At 48.3% G+C, this 25315-nt stretch overlaps 1 protein-coding gene across 1 annotated transcript; it reads left to right on the plus strand.

The window, feature by feature from the left end:
* Positions 1 to 7030: 7030 nt before the first annotated feature.
* Positions 7031 to 18338, plus strand: IBA57 (iron-sulfur cluster assembly factor IBA57). The gene is made up of 3 exons (XM_047776348.1): positions 7031 to 7454; positions 16266 to 16609; positions 17027 to 18338. Exons 1-3 carry the CDS (start codon positions 7126 to 7128, stop codon positions 17416 to 17418), a joined length of 1065 nt encoding a protein of 354 aa, XP_047632304.1. The 5' UTR covers positions 7031 to 7125; the 3' UTR covers positions 17419 to 18338.
* The last annotated feature ends 6977 nt before the right edge of the window (positions 18339 to 25315 follow it).

Below are 25315 nucleotides of genomic sequence, written 5' to 3' on the forward strand. Positions count from 1 at the left end.
TAATCTGGCCTGAGCCCCTGGTATAGCTGCAGCTTGAGAGTGTCTGGTGGGTCTGGCTCAAAGATTTCCCCACTCACCGACCTGGGGGTCCATGCTGGGGTCTCTTGATGTGGTTTGGACCTCCTTATAGCATGGCAGCCCAAGAGGACCCAGCAAAGGTCAACTGACCACAATCAGACCAGAAGTCACATCACTTCACATCACAGTCGTCAAGACCTATAGGATCCCACTTAATGAATCAGTGAAACATTTTAAGGGCATGTGGGATAGAGTCTCTGCAGGCCTTAGTCTGCTACCCCCATCCCCAACATACATGTGAAGCCCTTCAGCTCTTCTACCTCCCACCACAGAGGGGCATGAGGTCTCAGGGCCTCTACAGCCACTGCCCCCTTCTTTTACCACAGTCCCAATACCAGGCCATAATTCACCCCACACCATGTAGCCTGTCTAGTTTCTCTTATCTCAGTCCCCCAACTCCTAACTGGTTTAGATAAAATTTGAGGCAGTTGGGTCAATGGGATGACTCTGCCCAGGGGCTTCTGGGGAAATCTGTTTGTTGTGTATCTGAGATAAGGAAGTCGATGTGGGTCAGGCTGTGAGTCTTGTGTGCAGAAGTTTGGTCCAATACCAATCTTGATGTGGTGAATGTATGTTTTTAGATGAGATTAACATTGGAAATATATGGACTTTGATAAGGCAGACCATCCTCCCTAGTGGGGCTCGTCCTCATCGAATCAAGTGATGGCCTTAATGCCATCTTAAGAGCAAAGACTGAGGTTTCCAAAGAAGAAGCAATTCTGCCTCCAGACTGCCGTGATGATTAAAATTATCTATCAGCTTGACTGGGCCCTGGAGTGCCTAGAGCAAGAATGATTCTGGGTGATCTGTGAGGATGATTCTAGATGAGATTCACACAGAGTTTGCACACTGAGTAAAGGAAATGGCCCTCCTCAGTGTGGGTGGGCCTCACCCAATCAGGTGAGGGCCTTAGTGGAATAAAAATGTGGAGTAAGAGAGAATTCTTCCTGCCTGACAGCTTGAGTTGGCACATTGGTCTTCTGTCCTCAGACTCAGGCTGGAACTACACCACTGGCTCTCCCAAGTCTCTAGCTTGTAAGATGTCACACTTTGGGACTTCTCAGCCTCCATGATTGAGTGAGCCAATTTCTTATAATAAATATCTTCCTCTGTGTATATTGAATTGTTTCTGTTTCTCTGGAGAATTCCAACTAATACACAGTCCATCAACCAAAGCTTGTTAAAAGAGCATCCCGGCTATGAGGAATGTTGAAATAGAGGCTCTATACTAGAAGATATCTCAGTTAGCTTGGCCTCTGTAACAAATACCACAGACTAGGGGCTAAAACAACAGACATTTTCACAGTCCTGGAAGCTGGAAGTCTGAGACCAAAATGTCTGCACATATGGCCTCTCTCTTTTGGCATGTAGATCGCTGTCTTCTCCTGTGATATGGTCTGTGTCTTCATCTCTTATAAGGATACCAGTCCTAATGGATTAGGGCCCACCTTAGTGATCTCATTTTACCTTAATCACCTCTTTGAAGACCCCATCTCCAAATACAGCCTGGTTCTGAGGTCCCTGGGCATTAGGGCTGTAAAATGTGGGAATTCTTGCGTGGCCCAAAGAGATTGGTGGCATCCCTGCAGCACCAGGATGCAGGTTCAATCCCTGGCCTTACCCAGTGGGTTAAAGGATCCAGTATTGCTGTAGCTTCGGCATAGGTCACAACTGTGACTCAGATCTGATCCCTGGCTTGGGAACTCTATATGCCACAAGTTGGTCAAAAAAGGAAAAAAAAAATGTGAATTTGGGGGTGGTGGTGAATTGCAGCCCATGTTAGAAGGTAGATGCCCAACTAAAAGCTCAATCACCACAGGAGAAGGTGCCTCTAAGGCATAAGCCTCTTGTCTCAGGAACTTAGGGGCCTGGGTGCACCACTAGGGTCCTGTTTATTTTGTGAGCTTTCAATGGTGGTAACTTAGGATTTGTGTCATGTCTTCCCAACTGATGTCACTGGCCACCCTGGACCAGGGGAGCCAAACTCTGTGTCATACATGTTATTACCTCTAACACCAATTTCTTAATGTTTTGCACCATCATAACCATGGTCTCATGCCTGAACCCCAAAACCCTAAAGGGATGTCCATCTCCCATCTAAGGTGCTCCAGTCTGTTAATGCTCAAAGGTGACACCAACCACTAAACCTGGCAGTTAATGCTCACTTAGCTACTTAAAAAAACCCTGGAGGGCCATGAGAATGGAGCACTGAACTGGGGTACAAAGCTGTCCCCCATCTTCTGTGCTCTAGGACAGGCTGGTGGGCTCAGCCCAGGCCTCCCCACTTCACTGCCTTGTGGGGTCCTTGGGCTGTGTGGGGCCCACCTAGGTCTGTAAGGGGCAGGGCTGGGCCAGGGGAGTGACTGGAGTAGGATCAGACAAAATAGCCTTGTCTCATTCTCATCCGTTTCCATGATTGGAGCCAACTCACCGGCTGTTCAGGGAGATCGTGGAAGGCTGCAGGGAGGGTGGTTGCCACAACCCTCCCAGAATGGGGAAAGCTTCCTTCTTCTGACTTTGGGAAGGGAGGAGGCCACGAGAAGAGAATAACAGGAAACAACCCCGGGCCTGGCAGCAGCTGGGAAACATGGCCTGGGACCCCCACGCCCGCTGATTTTCCAGCTCTCAGATTCCCACCCCTCCTGACAGTTCCAGAGCCCGTGGCCTCAGAGGGAAGAGACTGCACATAGGATCCACAAGCAACCTATGCCCCCAGCTGGACCTAGGCCAAGGAATGGGGTCTTCTGAGAGCATCCTGACATCAGTCCACAGTTCCCTCCACCCAGACCTGTGAGCATGAGACGTGGTAGGGAGGGGACCTAGGAAGGAACAGTAGCCAGGTTGTGTCCACATGCGGGAGTCCTCTGTCAGACTGGCCAGGCTGCTGCAGAGATTGGGAAGGCTTCCTAGAGGAGGGAGCCTGGAGCAGCACTGGTTGGCAGAATCTTGGGATGGTGGAAGATGCTGCCCGCTCTATTCATGGAGGCAGCCACCAGCTGAGTGTGGCTCTGGACATTTCAGGGTGGCCCAGGAAATAAACAGTTAAAATTTCATTTGATTCATTTGAGTTAATTTGCACTTAAATAGCCCCAGGTGGCAGTAGTGGCCCTGCTGGACAATGGCCAAGAGGGCTGGGCTTGGCACTGGATTTAGGGAGGTTGGGTAAGGTTTAAGGTGGGCCTGCTAGCTTTTCCTGCAGGCTGTGCTGGTGGGAAGCAGGTTCCTCTGCTGGCTGATGGATGGACTGACAGGAAGTTGGAGGAATGTGGAGGAATGTGCATCCGCCCACCCCATGTTGTCCTTGTGTGGTTTCCTCCCTGCCTTCACAGGGTTGGCAGGGAGGTGCTGGGTCACAGGCCCAACAGAGGAAGACCTTCTCCATGAAAGGCCAGTGAAGCTGCATTCCAGGCCTGGCTGGTCAGCCTGGGGTTGGGGGTGCAGCGGAGGGGTGGAGGACCCGAGGGAACTCCACTGGGCCACTCTATGGCCCATTCATGCAATCAGCCCTGGCTTCCCAGGCCTGGCTGAGAAGTATCTGGACCCTCACAGGATTTGGGTAGCACAGGCTTGAGGAGGGTTTGGAAGGGCAAATATGAGCTAGACAAGCAGAGGAGGGGTGAGGAGCTTGAGCAGAGGTATGGGTGGCTGGAGGACAATTGGGTAAGGCTGGATTGAGATGCTCAGATAGGCCCTTTATACAGAGATCTTCCTGGACTTGTTTCTTCAACCAGTATTACCTGTGTTTTGATGTGTGCTGGGCCCCGGGGATGGTAGAAGGTTGTTGCATAGAGACCAGAGACCCCTACTGCTGGATCTCCAGACCATAACCATGACAAATAAGCAGTGTTCACAGTGTGAAGAAGGGAGGGCTGAGGAGTCTACTCTTTTATTACATCTGTAGGTTACAAATTTCAAATAGAAAGTTGGAGAAATGCATACATAGGTGGTCAGAGAGGCTTTACTGGGGGGTGGCATCAGGGCCCAATCTTTTTTTTTTTTTTTTTTTTTTGTCTTTTTAGGGCCTGAGGCATATGGAGTTTCCCAGGCTAGGAAACAGCAATGCCAGACCCAAGCTGTGTCTGTGACCTACATCACAGCTCACGGCAACACCAGATCCTTAACCCACTGTGTGAGGCCAGGGATCGAAACTGCATCTTCATGGATGCTAGTCAGATTCGTTTCTGCTGAGCCATGATAGGAACTCCTGGGCCCAATCTTGAGAAGGTGGTTGGGGGTGGGTCTTCTGGGGTTGGGAACATGGGGAGGGAGGCCAGGAGATAGGAAAAAACTGACTCTAATGAGATGGGAGGAGAGTGTGGGGCTCTGAGTTCAGTGGGGTGGCAGGTCCAGGTGACACATGGGAATGCTAGAGGTGTGGAGGCCAACACCAGGTTGTGTGCTGGGCATGGGACAGGATGGGGTGCCAGTCACTGAAGCCATAGGGCACTGAGGAGATGTGGTCACACCTGTACATGCAGTTTGAGTTATTAGACATGAAAGGAGTGCCGAAGAGGCCATGGGGTCTGGAATTTGGGGCAAACGCATAGACTGAACATCAACTTGGAGCTGTTGGCATGTGGCTAGTATGGAAAGTTATATAGCTGGATGAAGCTGGTGAGAGTGAGGGGAGATAGAACAGGGGCACAAGGACGTCCCTGGAGCCCCACAGTATTGCCTAGCACAACCTCACCTCTTGTTGTTCCTGTGCAGCACTGTGGAGAGAGGCCTCTCTCAGCCCTGCTAATAGCTTGATCTTGGACTTCTGGCCTCTGGAACTGTGAGAAATAAATGTCTGATGATTAAGCCACTCAATGTATGGGATTTGTCAAGAAGCTCAAACTAATACACTTGGGGAAATAGTTTGGAGGTTCCTCAAAAAAAATTAAACATAGAATCACTATATGACACAGCAATTCCACTTCTGGATGTATACCTGTGGTATTATGACTTTCACCCTTATTCCTGGCACAGAGCTCCTAAAACCATTGGAATTTCTTAAGGGATAAGAGTGATATATATATATATTTTGTTGTTGTTGTTGTTGTTGTTGTTGCTATTTCTTGGGCCGCTCCCGCGGCATATGGAGGTTCCCAGGCTAGGGGTCCAATCAGAGCTGTAGACACTGGCCTACGCCAGAGCCACAGCAACGCGGGATCCGAGCCGCGTCTGCAACCTACACCACAGCTCACGGCAACGCCGGATCGTTAACCCACTGAGCAAGGGCAGGGACAGAACCCGCAACCTCATGGTTCCTAGTTGGATTCGTTAACCACTGCGCCACGACGGGAAATCCTATATATATATATATTTTTTTTGGTTTGTTTTTTGGCTGTACCTGAGGCACATGGAAGTTCCTAGTCCGGGGATCAAATCTGAGCCTCAGATGTGACCTATGCCACAGCTTCAGCAATACTGGATCCTTAACTCAATGCACTGGGCCAGAGATTGAACCCGAGCTGCCACAGAGACAATGCCAGATCCTTAAACTGCTATGCCATAGTGGGAACTCCAATATTCTTTTTTTTTTTTAAATATATTTTGTCCTGATATTCTTAGCAAGCCCTGGTCAACAAGTTTATGTTAATGAAGTGATTTTGGAAAGCCCCTAAGGATGGGAGCTAGTTGGCAGGGGAAACAACCCCGTGATTAGAGGGTTAGAACTTTCAGTCCCACCCTGACCTCAGAGGAGGAGTGAAGTTGAATCAGTAACCAATGGCCAATGATTTAATCAATTGTGCTTCAATAATGAAGTCTCCATGAAAACCCTAAAGGACTGGATTTGGAGAGCTTCTTGGTTGTGGAACACACGGCAATTTGGGGAGAGTGGTGCCCATGGGGCATAAAGTTCCATGTCTTTTCCAACATATCTTGCCCTATGCATCTCTTCCATCTGGCTGTTCCTGAGTTATATCCTTTTTATAATAAATCAGTAATCTAGTATGTAAAATATTTCTGATTTCTGTGAACCACTCTAGAAAATTAATTGAACCCAAGGAGAGGGCTATTGGAACCTTTGGTCTATAGCTGGTTGGTCAGAAGAAAGGAAACAACCTGGACTTTGGCATCTGAAGATTGTGTGTGTGTGTGTGTGTGTACACACGCAGTCTTACAGGACGTGATGCTATTTCCTGGTATAAATGGTTCATAATTGAGTTAAAAATGTAAGACACTCAGCTGGTGTTGGAGAATTGTGTGGTGTGGGGAACTCCCCCCCTACATTTTAGTGATCAGAAGTGTCAGAAGTGAGAGCATAGGATACACGAGTGTGTATTTTACACAATAACCAAAGGAGCTGAAAGCATAGTTGCACATCCCTGTTCACTGTAGCATTATTCACAATAGCCAAGGGTGGAAACAATACAATGTCCATCAATCGGTGAATGGATAATCCAATGTGGTATATACATAGAGTAGAATATTCAGCCTTAAGGAGGCTGACATATAATATACCACGGAGGAACCTGGAAGCCATTAGTCACAAAAAGGCAAACACTTCATGATTCCACTTCTATTAATTTCCTATAAGAGTCAGGTTCACACAGAGTGGAATGGAGTCCCCAGGGGCTGGGGAAGGAGACAGGGATCAGCGTTTGATTAAGGGGAGTTTCCGTTTGGAAAGATGAGAAAGTTCTGCAGAGTGGAGAAGGCTGCAAAAGAGTGTGAATGCGCTTAATGCCCCTGAAATGTGCACTTAAAAATGGTTAGGATGGTAGGGTTTAGGTCATGGGCTCCCCGCTACAATAAAGCAAGCAGAAACTGCTCTAAAAACCGAGGCGCAGAGGGCCAGCCGAGGAGTGTAAGGGTGACCGACAGCCCAAGACCTCTCTCCGCTACACGCTCCGCCCACCCTCACCCGGGCCACTCGAGCAAGTGCCCCCAGCTCCGCCTCTAAGGGCGGCGGAGGCTCCAGCCCGCGCACGCCTGCGCACGCCCCGCCCCGTGCCCCCCCACCCGCGTGCGCTCCACTCGCCCGCCTACAGCAGGTGCTGTGGCGCCCGCCCGTGCCGCCGCACGGAGCCCCTTCCCGCCGCCTCACTCCTCCCCAAGATGGCGGCTGCGGCGCTGCTCCGGGGCGCGGCTTCAGGGCGCAGCGGCCTAGCCTGGCACTGGAGGCTGCGCGCGGCCCCGAGGCGCCGCCTGGCTCAAGGTTCCGGCTCTCAAAGTGGTGACCCCGCGGGCGGTACGACCTGGGCCTACTTCCTGCTGGGCGAGCGCGCCCTGGTACGCGTGCGCGGGCCGGACTCGGCGCCTTTTCTCCTGGGTCTGCTGACCAATGAGTTGCCGCTTCCGGGTCCCGCTTCGGCCGTGGCGCGCGCGGGCTACGCCCACTTTCTTAACGTCCAGGGACGCACGCTCTATGACGTCATTCTCTACGGGTGAGCGCAGGGTGTGGCAGGGTGTGGCAGGGACTGCGCGGGCTCCAGTGCCGGCGTGGAGGTGGGGAGTGGGATCACCCAGAGCCGCTGGGAGAAGGCTTAGGGGATGGGCTCCTATGGAGGGCTCCCAGGGTTGGAGTCTGTACGGAGGAGGGGCGGGGCACCTAGGCCCAGGGCACCTAGGCCCAGGGTGGTCATTCAGGAGAGGATCTGCAGGGCAGGGCGTCCAGAGGAGGGACACCTGGGAACTTTTGCAAACGGTGGGCCATAGTGGGCCCCCACAGGGGAGGTCACCTGAGGATGGGAGGGGCGCCCAGGGCAGGGTATTTGGGAACCCGCATACAGGGGGTGATTACCTGGGACAGGGCTGCCATAGGTGGGCTGGAGCCAGCACCCAGGGATGGGCCAGTGACTCACCCATGGGAAGATCTGCGTGACTTTGCATGTGGCCTCTGCTCCTGCTCAGACCCACTGCACGGAAAAGGGGTCGCGGCACCTGGAACCACACTGTAGGAAGCCGCCTTGCACCACTGGCTTCCGCTGTTACTTTCTGAGTCCTCCAGCACACATACATTTCTCTCAGAAATCTCTCTTTAGTGATATCAGTGTTTGGTGTTTTACATCAGTCTGTGCTGATGTTATCATGACTGTGCCATGATGGTCAACAGGACAAGCCAAGTCAGTGGCCTTGTCCTTTGCTGTGTAGAGCTTTCTGTTTTCACTTGCTTAGCTTTCTCAGGCTTGGTACCTCTAAAATCTCTCATGCAATTGCAGGCTGTTGATTCCCTCTGAGGCTGTCCTGGAAACTCCCATGTCTCTTCTATTTGTGGGTCCTCATCTGCATCAGTATACTCCTGCCTTCTGGAGGAGTATGTAGTTTAGTGGCTTGTTGAGAGATAGGATACTTCAGGTGGACCTTTGACTCCTTCACATGGTTTTACCTGATGTCTTAGCTGGGTGTAGAACTCTAGGCTGAAAATCATCTCTGAATTTTATGAAGCCCTGATCTGTCTTGCTGCTGCTGGCACTGCTTTCCATTGTGTGTGATGACTTTTTCTCTAGGAGCTCTTGAGGGCTCTTTTTCATCCTTATGTCTTGAAGTGTCATGGTCATGTGATGTATTGGGGGTCTTCTTTCATGTCCTGTTGCTGGGCACTTGGTGGACTCTGTGACTCTGGAACAGGGGTCAGTAAAGTATGACCCTTGGACAGATTCACCTTGCTTGCTCCCTGTTTTCATAATGAAATTCGATTGGAATGCTGCGAGCCCATTTGTTTGTAACTGTGTGGTTACTTTTGCCTTTTAATGGCAAAAGTATAATTAATACTATAATAATTGTGGTAGAAACTGTGTGGCCTCAAACCTAAAGTATTTACTATCTGGTCCTGTATAGAAAATGTTTGTGATCCCTGCTCTGTGTCCCCTGATTCAGAGATACCATTGTCATTATCTCCTTTATGTAATTATCTTCCCAGTAGTTGCTTTTATCTCCTTTAGAAACTGCATTCTTGAGCCCCCTGTGTCAGTAATTTTCACTTGCCCCTATTCTGGTAATTTCACTTTTTAATTTATCAGTGTTGTAATGATGTTGCTTTGGTCCCCAAATATCCTTCTTTAGGTCTCTAGTCTGTCTTTACATCTTTCTCCCTTTGCTTTTTTTTTTTTTTTTTTTTTTTTTTGCTTTTTAGGGCTGCACTTGCGGCATTTGGAGGTTCCAGGCTACGGGTCCAATCAGAGCTACAGCTGCTGGCCACAGCCACAACTGGAACAACGCAGGATCCGAGCTGCTTCTGCGACCTACACCACAGCTCACAGCAATGCCAGATCCTTAACCCACTGAGCGAGGACAGGGATCAAACCCGCAACCTCATGATTCCTAGTCAGATTTGTTTCTACTGCGCCATGATGGGAACTCCTGCATTCTTGTTATAATGAATTTATATCCTCATAAGTCACTCTGCAGTGTAAAATAATATTTTTTATTTCTAGAGTTTTTTCCTCTTCCTGCTTTGCCTCTGGTGTAGAGCGTCTTTCTTGTTACAGGTCCTGTGCTTGGTGGCTCTTTCCAGATATTGTGTGTGCCCTGATTTGCCCTATAGAGGAGTTTGTTAATTCCTTTTAATTTCTCTGTTAATTCCTGATAATAGGTTATCACTGTGTCACTTACCGTCTGTGTGCTGAGGAAATTGGGGGGCACTGTGATGACACTCGCTGACCCTGGTCGCTCTTCTGAGATTCCAACTCAAAAGTCCTTTGTGGGGAGTGCTGCCCTAAGTAGTGGAGTGGGGACTTCATTCCATCAGAGAGAGACAACCTGAGTTACTGGCCTCACTTCTGAATAGTTAGAAGAGGGAGAAGGTGATAACACTCCCTCAGATGGCTGTTCTCGGGCTTGGAGGCTTGATAAGCAACATTCAGATTCCTTTCTCCCTGTTCTGCTCTGTGGCGTGGGGCATGAGGTGCCGAGCCCACTGGCCTTCCCCTCTGTTCCAATGCCTCTGTTTTGTCCTAACGCCTACTATTAGTTCATGAGCTGTCCTCCTTCCCCTCCTGGTTGCCACTGGCCTTTACATCTGATCTCACTGAAGTCTGCTCTCTGGGGAGAGGGCCATGCTGGCAATGGGGTACCTCGCCTGGGGACTGGGGTCTTCCTGCTTACTCTCTGCCTGACATCTTCTCTCTCTGGAATTTTTCTTTTTTTTTCGTTTTTTGCTTTTTAGGGCCGCACCCGAGGCATATGAAGGTTCCCAGGCTAGGGTCCAATCAGAGGTATAGCTGCTGGCCCACACCACAGCCACAGCAATTCCAGATCTGCGACCTACACCACAGCTCACAGCAATGCTGGATCCTTAGCCCACTTAGGGGGGCCAGGGATCAAACCCGAGACCTCATCGTTATTAATCAGATTTGTTTCCGCTGAACTACTACCACAACAGGAATTCTGAATTTTTTGTTTAAATTATGCTTCTAGTTTCCCATACTTGAGTTGTTCTTCCTTATTGTACCCCATTTTTCTCTCCTGGATGTAGTACCATCTCTCGGACAAAGCTATATATATACATACATATATACATATACATATGTACATACATACACACATACATACCGCAGCATGAGAAAGTTCCCAGGCCAGGGATCGAACCTGCACCACACAGCAGCTACCAGAGCCACAGTGGTGAAAACACAGGAACCTTAAACTGCTAAGCCATCAGAGAACTCCCAGCTTTTTGTTTTTAAAGTGGAGTATTTACGGAGTTCCCTGGTAGCACAGTGGTTAAGGATCCTGCATCACTTCTGTGGTTCAGATTGCTGCTGTAGCACAGGTTCAGCCCCTGGCCCAGGAACTTCTGCATGTCATGGGTGTGGCCAAAAAGGAAAAAAAAAATGTGCAAAGTAGAATTTTTTTTTTTTTGTCTTTTTAGGGCCGCACCCACAGCATATGGATATTTCCAGGCTAGGGATCGAATTGGAGCTATAGCTGCCAGCCCACGCCATAGCCACAGCAACTTAGGATCCGAGCTGAGTCTGCAAGCTACACCACAGCTCACAGCAGTGCAGGATCCTTAACCCACAGAGCGAGGCCTGGAATTGAACTTGGCATCCTCATGGATACTAGTCAGATTTGTTTCCACTGAGCCATAACAGGAACTCCTAAAGTAAACTTTTAAGAGTAATTTTAGGTTCATAGCACAATTGAAGGGAAGGTACAGGGATTTCTTATATTCTCTGCATGTACACATTGTCTCCTTCCTTATCAACATCCAAAGTACTAGATTACTAACAATTGATAAGCACATTGACACAGTGTTACCCAAAGTCCTTAGTTTTACATTATGGTTCACTCTTGGTGCTGTGCAATCTATGGGTTTGGACAAACGTATAATAACGTGTATGTACCATTATAATATATAGAATATTTTCATGGCCCCTAAAATATCGTCTGTGCTCTACTTATTCATTCCTCCTGACTTCACAACCACTGAAAGCGTCTTTTTGGATATGGAACTGTCTCCACAGTTTCACTTTTTTCAGAATGTCACATAGTTGGAATCATCGAGCATTCAACCTTTTCAGATTGCTTTCTTTCATTTAGTAATAGGCATTTAAGTTTCCTCCATGTCTTTTCATGGCTTGATGGCTCATTTCTTTTTAGTATTGAATAATACTTTGTTGTATGTACCACAGTTTATGTATCCATTCACGTACTGAAGGACATTGTGGCTGCTTTCAGATTGTGGCAATCATGGGTAAAGCTGCTATAAACATCTGTATGCAGGTTTCTATGTGGACGTTTTCAGCTTCTTTAGGGAAATACTAGGGAGTGTCATTTTTGGATTGTAGGTAAAAATGTGTGTAGTTTTATAAGAAACCACCAAACTATATTCCAAAGTAGCTGTACCATTTTGCATTCCCTCCAGCAGTGTATAAAGACTTTCTGTTGCTCCACATCCTCAGTATTCTGGATTTTGGTCATTCTAATAGGTGCGTAATGGTAACTCTTTTTTTTTTTTTTTTTTTTTTGTCTCTTTAGGGCTGCACCCATGGCATATAGAGGTTCCCAGGCTAGGGATCCAGTTGGAGCTGTAGCCACCAGCCTATGCCAGAGCCACAGCAATGCTGGATCTAAGCCGTGTCTGTGACCTACACCACAGCTCATGGCAACATAGGATCCTTAACCCACTGAGCAAGGCCAGGCATCAAATCCACATCCTCATGGATGCTAGTTGGGTTTGTTAACCGCTCAGCCATCACGGGAAATCCACTCATTGTTTGTTTTTTGTTGTTGTTTTTTTTTTTTTTGTCTTTTTGGCATTTCTTGGGCCGCTCTCTCTGCATATGGAGGTTCCCAGGCTACGGGTCGAATTGGAGCTGTAGCCACCGGCCTACTCCAGAGCCACAGCAACGCAGGATCCGAGCTGCGTCTGCGACCTACACCACAGCTCACGGCAACGCCGGATCGTTCACCCACTGAGCAAGGGCAGGAATCAAACCCGCAACCTCATGGTTCCTAGTTGGATTTGTTAACCACTGCGCCACGATGGGAACTCCCTCATTTTCTTTTTAATTTGCTTTTCCCTTATGACATATGACGTGGAGCATCTTTTCATATGCTGTTTGGGGAGGTGTCTCTTCAGGTCTTTGGCCCATTTTTAATCAGGTTGTTTGTTGAGTTTTAAGTAGTTTTGTGTATTTTGAATGATGATCCTTTGTCAGATGTGACTTTTTAAACCTTTTCTCCCAGTCTGTGGGTGGTTTGACTCCTTATCCTCTCAGATGAGGCTTTGTGTTTTAAAGGTCTTTCCTCATTCTGACCTTACCCTTTGTCTTCATGAGGAAGGCCTTGCCCAAGTGCTTTCTGCTGAGCTGTGGCATGCTCACAGTTTTGGTCCTGGCCTGCTCTTTCTTTTGTGAGACACACTCATGTTTCTTCCAGTTTCTGGGCAGTGTCTCTGGGGGCCATCCCACTGGGGGTTGCCTGGTGAGGATTTGGGTGATCCACCGTGCCCCCTTTTCTCTCCACACCTGGTTCTCCATGCTGAGTTTGACTCAGCCAGTTCCTGGTCTATGTGTGCCCCAGCAGAGAGAGGGTGGGGAGTGGAACTGGTATACCTCTGCCCAGGACCTTGCTACTCCTGTGCAGACCCCACTCAGCCCCCATTTAACCCACATCTCTCCTGCCTTCCTGCTGCTCTTCTCTCCTGCTCTTCCTGCTCTGTAGGCTCCTGGAGTGAGGTCCCTGTGGGGGTGGTGGGTATCCAGGTGGCAGCTGGCAGGTACTCTGTGGGTGTTGGGCTTCTGGAGAAGGGCACTCTGAGTGTTTTCGGTGAGGGGTTAGGTGGCTTTGACCCACCGTTTTTGGGTTTTCACACAGCCTGTGCCCCTAGGCAGGAAGGTGGGTGAGGATGGATGCCTGGGCTTGCACATGCTGTATCCAGGTCCTGCCTGCCACGCCAGCTGGTGAGGCTGCAGCTGCCCCTCAACCTTCTTTCTGCTGCCATGGTTGTGCCCCTAGGAGGGGCTGCGGGGTTTAGCAAATAAAATTGCGGGATGCTCAGGTAAATCTCAGACAGGAATGACTTTTTGGGGGGTGACCTATGCAGTGTTTGGGAAATATTTACACCGAAGACATTGTTCACTGTTTATCTGAAATTCAGATTTGACTGGGCATTCTGTTTTTGTCTGGCAGCCCTACCCTGGGGCACTTTGTAATATCTGGGGATATTTGTGGTTGTCATTCAGGTGTGAATCCTCCTGGCATCTAGTGGGCTGGGCTTGAGGGTACTCTCAGCAGCCAGCAGTGCCCAGGACAGCCCCACAGAAAGTTTCTGGGCCCAAACGTTGGCCATGCTGGCCAAGAAAGCTGCCTTGGGCATAGGCTCATCCTACCTCCCCACTTCTGCTAACCTGTCCCCTTTTACCTAGCTGTAGCAGGGGCAGCAGGCAGTCTGCTTTGGGGTGATGGGGAACAGGATTGCATTGTAGCTTCTTTGGTCCTGGGGGTGGGGCTGAAGGGCACACGGCCATTTGCACAGGTAGCTCAGAAAGGGTCTGAGCCCCAAACCTGGCCCTGCCCCACCCAACCCATCTTGAACCCATGGAACATTAGTCCCATGAGGAAGATAGGGGTATCAGCCTGGGCCTCTCTACCCTGGTGGTCCCTTCACCAGCCCTGCTCGGCCTTCCCCTGGCTTGATCTCCTCCCTCTGAGGTTTGCTCTCCCCTACAAGCTCATGTTCTGCCCACCCATGCCCAATATCTCCTCTTGCCAGTATTTCATACTATGTCTGCTTCCTTTATCAGAGATTTAAAAAATAAAAATATACCTGCACACAGTTAAAAGAACCTACTAATATTAAAAGGCTTGTGATGAAAACTGACTGAGTCTTGCTTCCCTTCTCACCTGCATGGACTCATCTTCTTCACCAACAGCTCCTTTTTCTTTTAACTTTCTATTTGGGGATAATTATAGATTTACAGGAGGCCACACACAAAAAATAAATGAACATGGAGGTCCCATTCTCCCATCACCCAGTCCCTGCAATGGCAACATCTTGCCTCTTGTAGTCCAAGGTCACAATCAGGACAGACATGGGCCAGCCACAGGGCGCACTCAGTTTCTTCCAGATTCCCACATGCTCACATGCATGAAGCTCTGTAGTTTGATCATGTGCGGAACTGTGTAACCTCAAGACAGAGCTTTTCCATTACCTCCAGGCTCCCTTCTACCCTTTGGGCACACCTTCTCACCCCCTCAGCCCCATAGCAACTTGCCTCCTCACTCTCCATGATTGTGTCGTTTAAGGAAGATGGTACAAACAGTTTGCTCTTTTTTTTTTTTTTTAATTTTATTGGAATATCGGTGACTTCCAAAGTTGTGTTAATTTCAGGCATACAACAAAGTAAATCAGTTATACATATATGCATTCCTTTTCAGATTCTTTTCACTTATAGGTTAGTATAGATTTCCCTGTGCTATATAATAGGTTCTTGTTACCTGTCTATTTTATATATAATAAAGTGTGTATATATCAATCCCAACTCCCTCATTTATCCTCCCCACCCTGTTTCCCTTTTGGTAAATATAAGTTTGTTTTGAAATCTTTGAGTCTAGAGTCTTTTGAGATTGAGTTTCATTCACCTCAGTGCCCTTCAGATTTGTCAGTAGTCTGTTCCTTTTCCCTGCTGAGTTATTTTCCACTGAGGGAATATACCACAGTTTGTTTAAACCATTCACCCACTGAAGGACCTTTTGGTTTTATTTCTTGGCTGTTAAGAATGAAACTTACTAACATTCAGGTTTTATGAACACTTGGGGTATTCTCTGGGGTGAATGCCAAGGAATGCAATGGCTGGGTCATGTGATTGCTGCATGTTTAGTTTTGTGAAGAACTGCAAACCGTTTTCCAGAACATTTGTTCCATTTATATTCCCACCAGAAGACTGAATGAACAAGCTTTTTCTTTGCATCCTTGCCCCCTTGGGTGTTTTTATTTTGGCCTTTCTGGTAGAGGTCATGGTGATTTTAATTTGCCTTTGCCTTGTGGTAAGTGACTTTGAACATCTTTCCATGTAGTTATCTGCAGTAGTGCCTTTGAACTCTGGGCAGCAGTTACCTTTTCCTGCCTGGGAAGGGCATTGGGGGCATAGCTGATGGGTTCTAGGAGAGTGGCCTGGGGTACCAGCTGGAAAGGATGCCTTTCCTCTGTGTGTTGTTCGTAAGGGCCCCACCATCATCTGGTCACCACACTGGAATACAGGGTCATTCCAGTGGGTGTGGGCTGCCTGGAGTGTGGTTAGGATGGTTCTGGGGTCCTGATCAGGTTGCAGGGCCTCTCTAGGGGAAGTGCAAAGTGGGCATGGGCAGGGTGTGGCCCTACCAGGCATCTCGCCTGCCTCAACTGTATGCTGACCTCACAGCTCTTCCTGCCAGCCCATATGCTTCCTGAAATCCACTGTGTGCCCTGCCTTAGAACCTTTGGCTTCCCAGTGGCTTCTCAGGGCTGGAGGAAGCAAATCCTGGACCTCAGTGTGGTTGTCCGTGCCTTTCTGCCTCACTTTGAGCACCAGACACCACTGTGGCCCCAGGGCCTCAGTTCCCACCTGTCAGGCCAAGGCCTTTCCTCCACTGGCCAGACTGCTCCCTGGGTGGAAAGGAGCAGTGGCCATGAGGTCTCCAGCGAGTGCTGTGCTGTCCAGCAATACCAGGTGGTCCGGGCACTCCTGCATTTGGAAGGCACAGCTGTGCATGACCATGGCCCTTCCCACAGTGTGTCCTGCCCACCTCCTATGTAACTCCACCTCTCTCTGCAGGCTTCCTGAGCACTCCGATGAGCAGCCTACCTTCCTCCTGGAGTGTGACAGCTCAGTGCTGGATGCGCTGCAGAGGCACCTGGTGCTGCACAGGATCCGGCGGAAAGTCAAGGTGGAGCCATGCCCTGAGCTGCGTGTGTGGGCTGTGCTGCCCTGTGCCCCTGAGGAGGCTGGCAGGTCTGTGCCCCTGCAGGAGAAGGCCCAGTGCACCACCATCCTCACCCGTGATCCCCGGACTGCCCGCATGGGCTGGCGGCTTCTCTCCCAGGATGAGGGCTCTGCCCTGGTGCCCGGGGGCCGACCTGGGGACCTCCAGGATTATCACCGACACCGGTACCAGCAAGGTGTGGACACAGGGATGGCCCTAGGGAAGGATCAGGGATAGGAGGGTGATGCTGGATGGGGGTGGTGGGTCAGGGTGGGATGGGAAGGGACAGGATGAGCATGACACAGAGCCTTGGGGAAACTGTGGTGGGTCTAAGCACTGGAATAGGGGAGACCAGGGGTCTGGGGTCAGGGGTAGGTTCTTCTCCTCTAGTGAGTAGTGTTGAGGGCCAGACCAAGGTGCTCACTTGGGGACCAGAGTAGGAGGCTGGAGTGGGGACTTGGAAGGTGGGAAGGGACCAAGAAGAGGAGTCTTGGGAGGGGACTCAGAGGATTCTGGGGGGCAGATGGTGGGACACCTACTCAGCCACCCTTGGTTGAGCCCCCAGCTCTGGAGGGCACCTCAGGTCTCATTAAGCCTTTCCCTACCCCTGCAGGTGTTCCCGAAGGGGTCCACGACCTGCCCCCAGGAGTGGCCCTACCTCTGGAGTCCAACCTGGCCTTCATGAATGGCATCAGCTTCACCAAGGGTTGCTACATTGGCCAGGAGCTTACGGCCCGCACCCACCATACAGGTGTCATCCGAAAACGCCTCTTCCCAGTACAGCTCTCAGGCCGCCTCCCTGTGGGCAGCATTGCTCCTGGCACCTCTGTGCTCACTGAGTCTGGGCAGGCAGCTGGCAAGTACAGGGCAGGCCTGGGGGATGTGGGGCTGGCTTTGTTGCGGACTGAGAAAATCAAGGGTCCTCTCCACATCAGAACCTCTGAGAGTGGCCTGGTAGCTCTAACTGCATCTGTGCCAGACTGGTGGCCCACAGCCACCAAGTAGCCCTAGGTGTTCCTGCACTCCTGCACAGGGCCTCTGTCCATCTGCACTCTGTAAGCTGGCCTCCACTTCCCAGGGTGACCCAGTTGAACAGACACATCTTGGAGGGTCCCCAAGTGTATATGGGCTTCCCAGGGCTGTAGGCATGGAGGGGCAAGCTACTGCAGCCCAGGTGTCTTCAGCCCATCGTGCTTCCTATGGAGGGTTCAAAGCATGGGAGGCCCTCCACCCTGGAGGCTCTGTGGCTGAAGCATCCGGAGCCCCAGCTTCCATCAGACCCTGGATGAGATTCCAGACCATATAGGTCTGGAGGTTGTTCATCCATCAGCCAAAGAGTGGATGACAGGGTGCCTCTGGCCTGCTCACACCCCTCTGAGCCTGCTCAGGTGGGCCTGGGAAAGAGGCATCTCAGTGTCCGAGGGGCTCAAGAGGTGAGTGGGCTCTGGGAATTGTCTTACTGTGTTGGCTTGAGGGCATGTCTCAGGGTGGGAATCTTGTGGGGCCAGGTGGCGTGGTGTCTGCCAGTGGAGGCACATGCACCACTCAACCCTCCTGAGTCCTCCCACGTGTACCTCTGTGTTCAAGAGCACCAGCTGGGGGAGCCCCAATACAATTTCATGCCAGGGTAGCAAATCACTTCTGGCTCTACGGTGGCATTGGCAGCCCCCACTTAATTCCTGTAGCCCTCATGAGCCTGGGGTGGAGTTAGGTGCACGACAGGACCCAGGGTGCAGAGAGGAGCCGCTGCTTGGTTTACTTGCTACTGTTTTCTGATGTAGTCATGTCTTCACATTAAGGGGATGACTCTCTTACCACCTTTAAAACCACTGACTTTTGTTTTCCCTCAGCAATGTGAATCTCCTAGTTATCGGGTGTCCCAACCCGATGCTCCAAAGTGGCTATTAAAGTGTGACCACAATCGGCCCACGTGGAACTCTTGTTTCATTTTGAGTAGAAGGTACTGGGACTTGGTTTGGGGTAGACTAGATACATTGAGATGCTCTCTCCCTCAAACACCTGAGCACACGAGGTAAGGTATTTTAGCAGAGTTCCTGGTTTGCTGGACTGACAAGAAGGGAAGAGGCCTCAGAGGTCTCTTCCAGTGGATCAGTGAGGGAGTGCTGCTGGGTCCAGAGCAGATCTAGCCTGGTGACTCTGAGCTGTGTGTTCTGCAGACCCAGGGCAACAGACAGATAGGCCTGTCCCTGTGAAGTGTCCGAGTGGTGCTCACAGAGCTGGTATGGGAGGATTGAGTGACAAAGGAGCCATCCTGGTGTCGGGGGTAGCTGCAATATCCCCCCAAGGTCCTGTAGCCACGTATATCTAGGAGACTCCAGGAGGAGGTGGGGAGCTGCTGGGCACCTGAGGGGAAGAGGAGGCATGGAGGGACTGGAAAATTGAAGGTGATGGGGACATAAGGGGGCCATGAGCACTTGGCCAGCCTGATGAGGGGAAGCTCCCCCTCGGGTAAGGAAACAGCCAGGCAGTTCTAACCCTTTCTTGTTCCTTAAAACTGAGAGCAGGTTGTCAGGCTGGGTGGGCAGCACTGTTCTGAGGTACATCTTCTGGGGTGAACAAATTAAGACTGGAGGACATTCTCTGGGCAGGAATGGCATAGTTCTTCATAACATAAATAAAGGACACAGGAGCCCCTGTACTAATGGTGCTGCCGGTATCTGTGCTGCAGATTAAAAACACCCAGGGTTTCTCACCGCCTGTGGACCCCCAAAGTCAAGAGCCACTCATATCTCTGGGCAATGGTGTTTGTAGGATATCAGTCTTTTGGCACAAGCATGAGCATCTGTGCCAACATGTGACCTGATGTGGGAGCCATAAGTAAATGAGAAAGGAGGTGGGCCATCATGTTTTAAGGCGAGCAGCTTCTGAGTGTGTGAAATGCTGCCTTGTAGATCAGATGTCCTATAAATGTCTTCAGCATTCTTCAGGTAACAGATCTTAAAATATTTGGTTCACATCCAAGAAATACACATTCCGTGTTCTACTTTGGTGTTTTTAAAAGGAGGCTGCCATACCACAAAAGTAAGCAAACCAAGTCAGTTTTCACAGAAACTCTGGTTTTTGCAGAAAGCTATTTTAGGAGGTCTAAAGCCAGCTGTCTAGTGCACATAACCCAGAGGGCATCAGTCAGTATTTAATGGTTTGTTTTTTTGTTGTTTTTTTTTGGATGTGCCTACAGCATGTGGAAGTTCCCAGGCCAAGGACTGAACTTGCACCACAGGAGTGACAATGCCATGTCCTTAGCCCACTAGGCCACCAGGGAACTCCTAGTCATTTTTAATTTTTACATTTGCTTTCAATTTCATGAGTACTGATTTCTGTGAGAACTGGTGCAGATGCTCGGAAAGCTCTTTGCTGGTTTTCCCATCTACTTTAGCTGTTTTGTAAGAAGTATAAAGTTCTGAAGACTAGCTGTCATAGTTTAAAAAAAAGTAGCCGTGGGTAGTGGTATTTCTAGAAGCCTGGCAAATGCAAGTGTAATAAACCTCTTTTTGGAAATCCTTGTTCAGCTCAAGTTTTACAGATGAGTTCTCAGGAATATATCTTGTTAAAAAACCATAAAACTGAGAAACACTTTTATAACTCCCAAGGAAACAAGAGTCAGCAGAAAAATAGTAACCCACAAATTTCAGATATTGGGGTTACCAGACGTAGAATATAAACTTAGCATATTTAGTTTATTTAAAGAAATAAGGCATTTAATTATTAGTAAGAAGCAAGAGACTATAAACATGATCAGGAAGAAATCAGGAAGATTTTTAAAAGATCAAAAGAAAAGTAGAAATAAAAATGCATTTTTTAAAAAGTTTATAGATATGAGTTCCTGTCGTGGCTCAGTGGTTAATGAATCTGACTAGCAGCCATGAGGACGCAGGTTAAATCCCTGGCCTCAGTGGGTTAAGGATCTGCCATTGCCGTGAGCTGTGGTGTAGGTTGCAGACACGGCTCAGATCCCGAGTTGCTGTGGCTGTGGTGTAGGCAGCAGCTACAGCTCCGATTCTACCCCTAGCCTGGGAACTTCCATATATCCTGGGTGTGTCCCTAAGAAGACAAAACAAACAAACAAACCAACAAACAAAAACCTTAAAAAAAGTTTATAGATATACTTTCTGAAGAACTGAGAAATGTGAAAGAGATCAAGACTAGAGAAGAGAGAAGATTTAATATAATAACATGTTGATCTAAGTGAAATTACAGGAGAGAAAAGGACATGGGGCAGAGAAAAGAAATAATGCTGATAATTTCCCAGAATTGATGGAAGTTGTCCCTTCTTAGGCTTAGGAAGCCCAGTGGGTCTGTAGCTCTACCTTGTGTCATCCTAGTTTAAGTCCAGAACCCCAAACACAGGGAAGCTCTTTTTTTTTTTTTTTAGGGTTGTACCTGTGGTGGAATTGGAGCTTCAGCTGCTGGCCTATGCCCCAGCCACAGCAACACTGGATCTGAGCTGCGTCTGTGACCTATACCACAGCTCACAGCAACACTGGATCCTTAACTGACTGAGTGAGGTCAGGGATTGAACCCATGTCCTCATGGATACTAGTCAGGTTCATTACTGCTGAGCCACAACGGGAACTCCAGGGAAGTTCTTAAAAGTAGGCCAAGAGAAAATCTTTTTTAATATTTGGGAGTTCCCTGATTGCCTAGTGGTTAAGGATCTGGCATTGTCACTGTGGTGGTGTGGGTTTGATCCCTGGCCTGGGAACTTCTGCATGGCATGGGTGCAGCCAAAAAAAAGTTTGGTTTCTCAGAAGTAGTGGAAGCCAGAAGGAAAGTAAGTATCTTCAGTGTACTGAGAGAAAAATAACTATCAGCCTGAAATTGTATACCTAAAATTGTCATTCAAGAATGAGATGAAATAAGATATTTTCATTTGTGATATTTATTTTTTATTTTGTTTTATTTTGACCACACTTGAAGCATGCGGAAATTCTGGGGCCAGGGATTGAACCACCCACCACGGCTGCAACCAGAGCCACAGTGGTTACAACTGTGCCACCTACAGAACTCCTATATTATGATTTTTTTAGTAAAAAATATGTATTTGGTTTTGTCCCTAATCCTGGCACAGAGCTCCTAAAACTGTTGGAATTTCCTAAGTGATGAGAGTGATAGAAGTGTATTGATATTCACAGCAAGCCCCTGTCAGGCACACCAGAGTTTATGCTAATGAGATAACTTTTAACCCCTAAGTATGGGGCTGGCTGCTAAGGGAATCCACAAGGTGATTAGAGGGTTACAACTTTAAATACATTCCCTGACCTCTGGGAAGAGGAGAGGGGCTGTATGTTGAATCTGTCACCAGAGGAAAATGATTTAATAATACCTCTATAGTGAAGCCTGTATGATAGCTGAAAAAGTATGGGGTTTGGAGTATCCAGGTAGATGAATACCTGGAGATTTGGGGAGAGTGGCAATGAAGCCCATATCCGTTCCCACATACATTTCCCTATGCATCTCTTCTGAGTCCTGAGTTATATCCTTTTATAGTAAACCCGTAATGTAGTAAGTAAAATATTTCTTTGAGTCCTGTGAGCAACTCTAGCAAATTAATTGAACCCAAGGAGGGTCGTGGCAACTTATCTATAGCCGGTTGGTAAGGAGCACAGAAGACAACCTGGACTTGCAATTGGTGTCTGAAGTGATGGTTGGGACAGCCTGGGGGAATGAGCCCTTAACCTGTGGGCTCTGATGCTACCCTGAGGTAGATAGTGTAAGCATTGGGTTGAACTGTGGGATACCTAGGTAGTGTTGGAGAATTGTCTTGTGTGGGGAGAGAACCTACACATCGGAATTGGGTGCAGAATTATACAGACAAACAAAAAGTTTAGAATTTAAAAATTCTAAAGGATGACTCTGGGCAGAAAGTAAGTCCCCTAGAAGAAATTCCATAAGGGAAAATATGAAATGCAAGATTGGAATGAGTGGGGGGTAAATATATGGATAAATCTAAACTGCTGACTGTAAATGTGATGTTTATAATGCCTAATTGGGGAGTGAGTTTATGCTAATGTGGTGGCTCAGGCTGGGCCCCTAGATAGCCTCAGAATGGGGCCAGCCACCATGAAGACCAAGTGTTGAGTGTGTGAACTTTCAGTCCATCCCAACCTCCAGGGAGGGAGGGAGGGGGTCTGGAGATTGAGCTCTATAGTCTGGAACAGGGAGGATTTGATAGACTTCCAAGTTGGTGAGCAAGAGGAGGTGTTGGAAGGGTGGCGCTTGGAGAGGTTGTGGGTGCTTCATATGTCGAACCCCCATGCCTTGCTCTACATATCTCTTCCATATGGCTGTTCCTGATATATTTGGAACTCAGGTCCCGGTAATAAACTGGTAAACATGAAAAGTGTTTTCTGACTTCTGTGAGTCATTCTAGCAAATTATAGGATCTGAGGAGGGAGTCATGGGAACCCCTGAATTTGTAGCCAAGTTGGACAGAAGTGTTGGTGGCCTAGGCACCCCATGGCAACTGGCATCTGAAGGGGGGCAGTCTTGTGGGCTGAGAACCTGCAGGGTCTGACACTAACTCAGGAACTTAGTGCCAGAATTGAGTTGAGGAGTTCCCACTGTGGCACAGTGGGCTAAGGATCTGGCGTTTTCTCTGAGACAGTGTGGGTTCAATCCCTGGCCCTGTGCAGCTGACTGAGGATCTGGCATTGCAGCAGCTGTGGCATGGGTTGCAACTGCACTCAAATCCCATCCCTGGCCTGGGAACTTGCACATACCGTGGGTTCAGCCAAACAAGGGGAAAAAAAAAACAAAGAATTGAGTTGAATTGGTGGACATCTGGCTGGAGTCAGAGAATTGGAGAGTTGGTTGATGTTGGAGAAGACACCACTTATTTGATGTCAAGAGGAAAAAACCCACAGAATTCCCTCTCATTAATTAGCAAATCAACAAAAGTCAGTAAAGGCAAGATGATAATAACAGTATCAGTAAGCTTGATGTAAAGCATCTATCAACCATTGCACTCAGTGAAGAAGAGAACACATTCCTATCAAAAACACATAGAACATCTATGAAAATTTACTTTGTTTTTGGCCATAAAGTTTCCACATCTTTCAAATATTTGGTTTCGTAGACTGATGACAATTCTATTTAAAAAGATTACAGTAATAAAAAAGATAACTAAAAATCCTTCATCACTTGGAAGAAAGTTACATCTAAATACCTTATGGGTCAAAGGAAAAAAGTCATCACAGATTATCATCTAATTAGAAATAAAATGACAGTGAAAATACAACAAAATTTGGCTATGGCTGTACATGTATTAAGGATATTCATAGTCACATTTGAGAAGAAAAAGAACAAAAATTAAACAGCTATAACTGATTTAAGAAGTTAGCAAAAATAATATAATAGACTCAAAGAAAGTAGAAAGAAGGAAATAAGTAAAAAACTGAAAAGCAGAGGGGCAACAAAACCAAGCATTTTGAATCAACAGGGCAATGGGAGTGGGAAGAGGACTCTGGGGGCTGCAAAGGGGGCAGGGTTTGCACTCTCCCCCTGCCCATCCTTTCTGGAAAACCCATCTTCCCACCCAACTGCTGTGTTTCTTCTCCATGCTTCCCTTCCCAGCCAATGCTGCAGGTAATTTGATTTTCCAAAAGCTCTCATTTAAAAATATATACTTCGTCCTTCCAGGTTTATTTCTCTGTAATTGAGGTCATTCTGTGTATAATATGTCAGTTTCATATCCTATATTTCCCCCCCCCCCCACATTTCATGAGCACTTACCCCTCTGTCATCACCATGGGTGTTTTTTTGTGGCTTCCAGTAGTTGGATATTGCTTGGTTCACCCTGACAAACATGCAGTATGTTTTCTTTGTTCTTTTCTCTCTTTTCCAGCTATGGTAATTAAATTTTTTTTTTATTAAAACGTAGTTGATTTACAGTGTTGTGGGCTATGCTAATGTTTTGATACATACCTTCCAGATAAGTCTTGTGGGATGATTTCCTCTTGACTCTTTGCCTGCATTTCAGGTTTTGTGGTTCACCATGGGCATGGGGCAGGGGTTCTGACTCCCTAGTGGGTGGCACTCAGCCAGTTGTGCTGTATTCTTTACTTGACGCTGCTTCCAGGAGTATTTATAAATGAATTTGAGAAAAATTATCAAATGGAAAAGCTGAGACTGAATGGGATGGAGACCGCATTTTGAGAGGCTGGTACTGAGAGCTTGTGCCTGGAGGCTTGTGGATGCTGACTCCCATTATGTTTAGATATGCTTTCTCCAAAACTTAGAAATGAAAAAAAATCTAACACAGAAAGTGAGAGTTTTGCCGTAAACACCCCTTGGTCATGCACAGTTTGTGACGAGCTTCTGTGCTTTTTCCTTTGGGATATCAGTTCCCCTTCCCTTCCCCTGCACCCCGGCCTGCCTTCTTTTCCTCCCTCCCTCCTTCCTTCCTCCCTCTCTCCCTCCCTTCCTTCTTTACTTCCTTTCGCCACACCCGAGCCATTTGGAAGTTCCAAGGCTAGGGGTCGAATTGGAGCTGTAGCCACCGGCCTATGCCATAGCACTGCAGGATCCAAGCTGCATCTGTGACCTACGCTGCAGCTCACGTCAACACCGGATCCTTAACCTAATGAGCAAGGCCAGGGAACAAACCCACATCCTCATGGGTTTGTTACCACAGAGCCACAACGGGAACTCCCCCCCGCCCCCTTTTTTTTTGACCCCGACCTTTCTTAATTTTGGATGCATTTCCAAGTAAGTTGGCAGACCTCTGCTGCACCCATCCCTAATGTTTTCAACAATGTTGTTTTTCTTTCTTTCTTTTTTTCCCTTCAGAGGAAAACTAAGCATACAGTGAGATGCACAAATCCTGCTGCTCATAAAAACACAGCTGTAGTAGCTCTCTCTTGCCCCTTTCCAGTCAGGCCCT

The sequence above is a fragment of the Phacochoerus africanus genome, chromosome 4 (assembly GCF_016906955.1).
Source record: "Phacochoerus africanus isolate WHEZ1 chromosome 4, ROS_Pafr_v1, whole genome shotgun sequence".
Taxonomy (NCBI): Eukaryota; Metazoa; Chordata; class Mammalia; order Artiodactyla; family Suidae; genus Phacochoerus; species Phacochoerus africanus.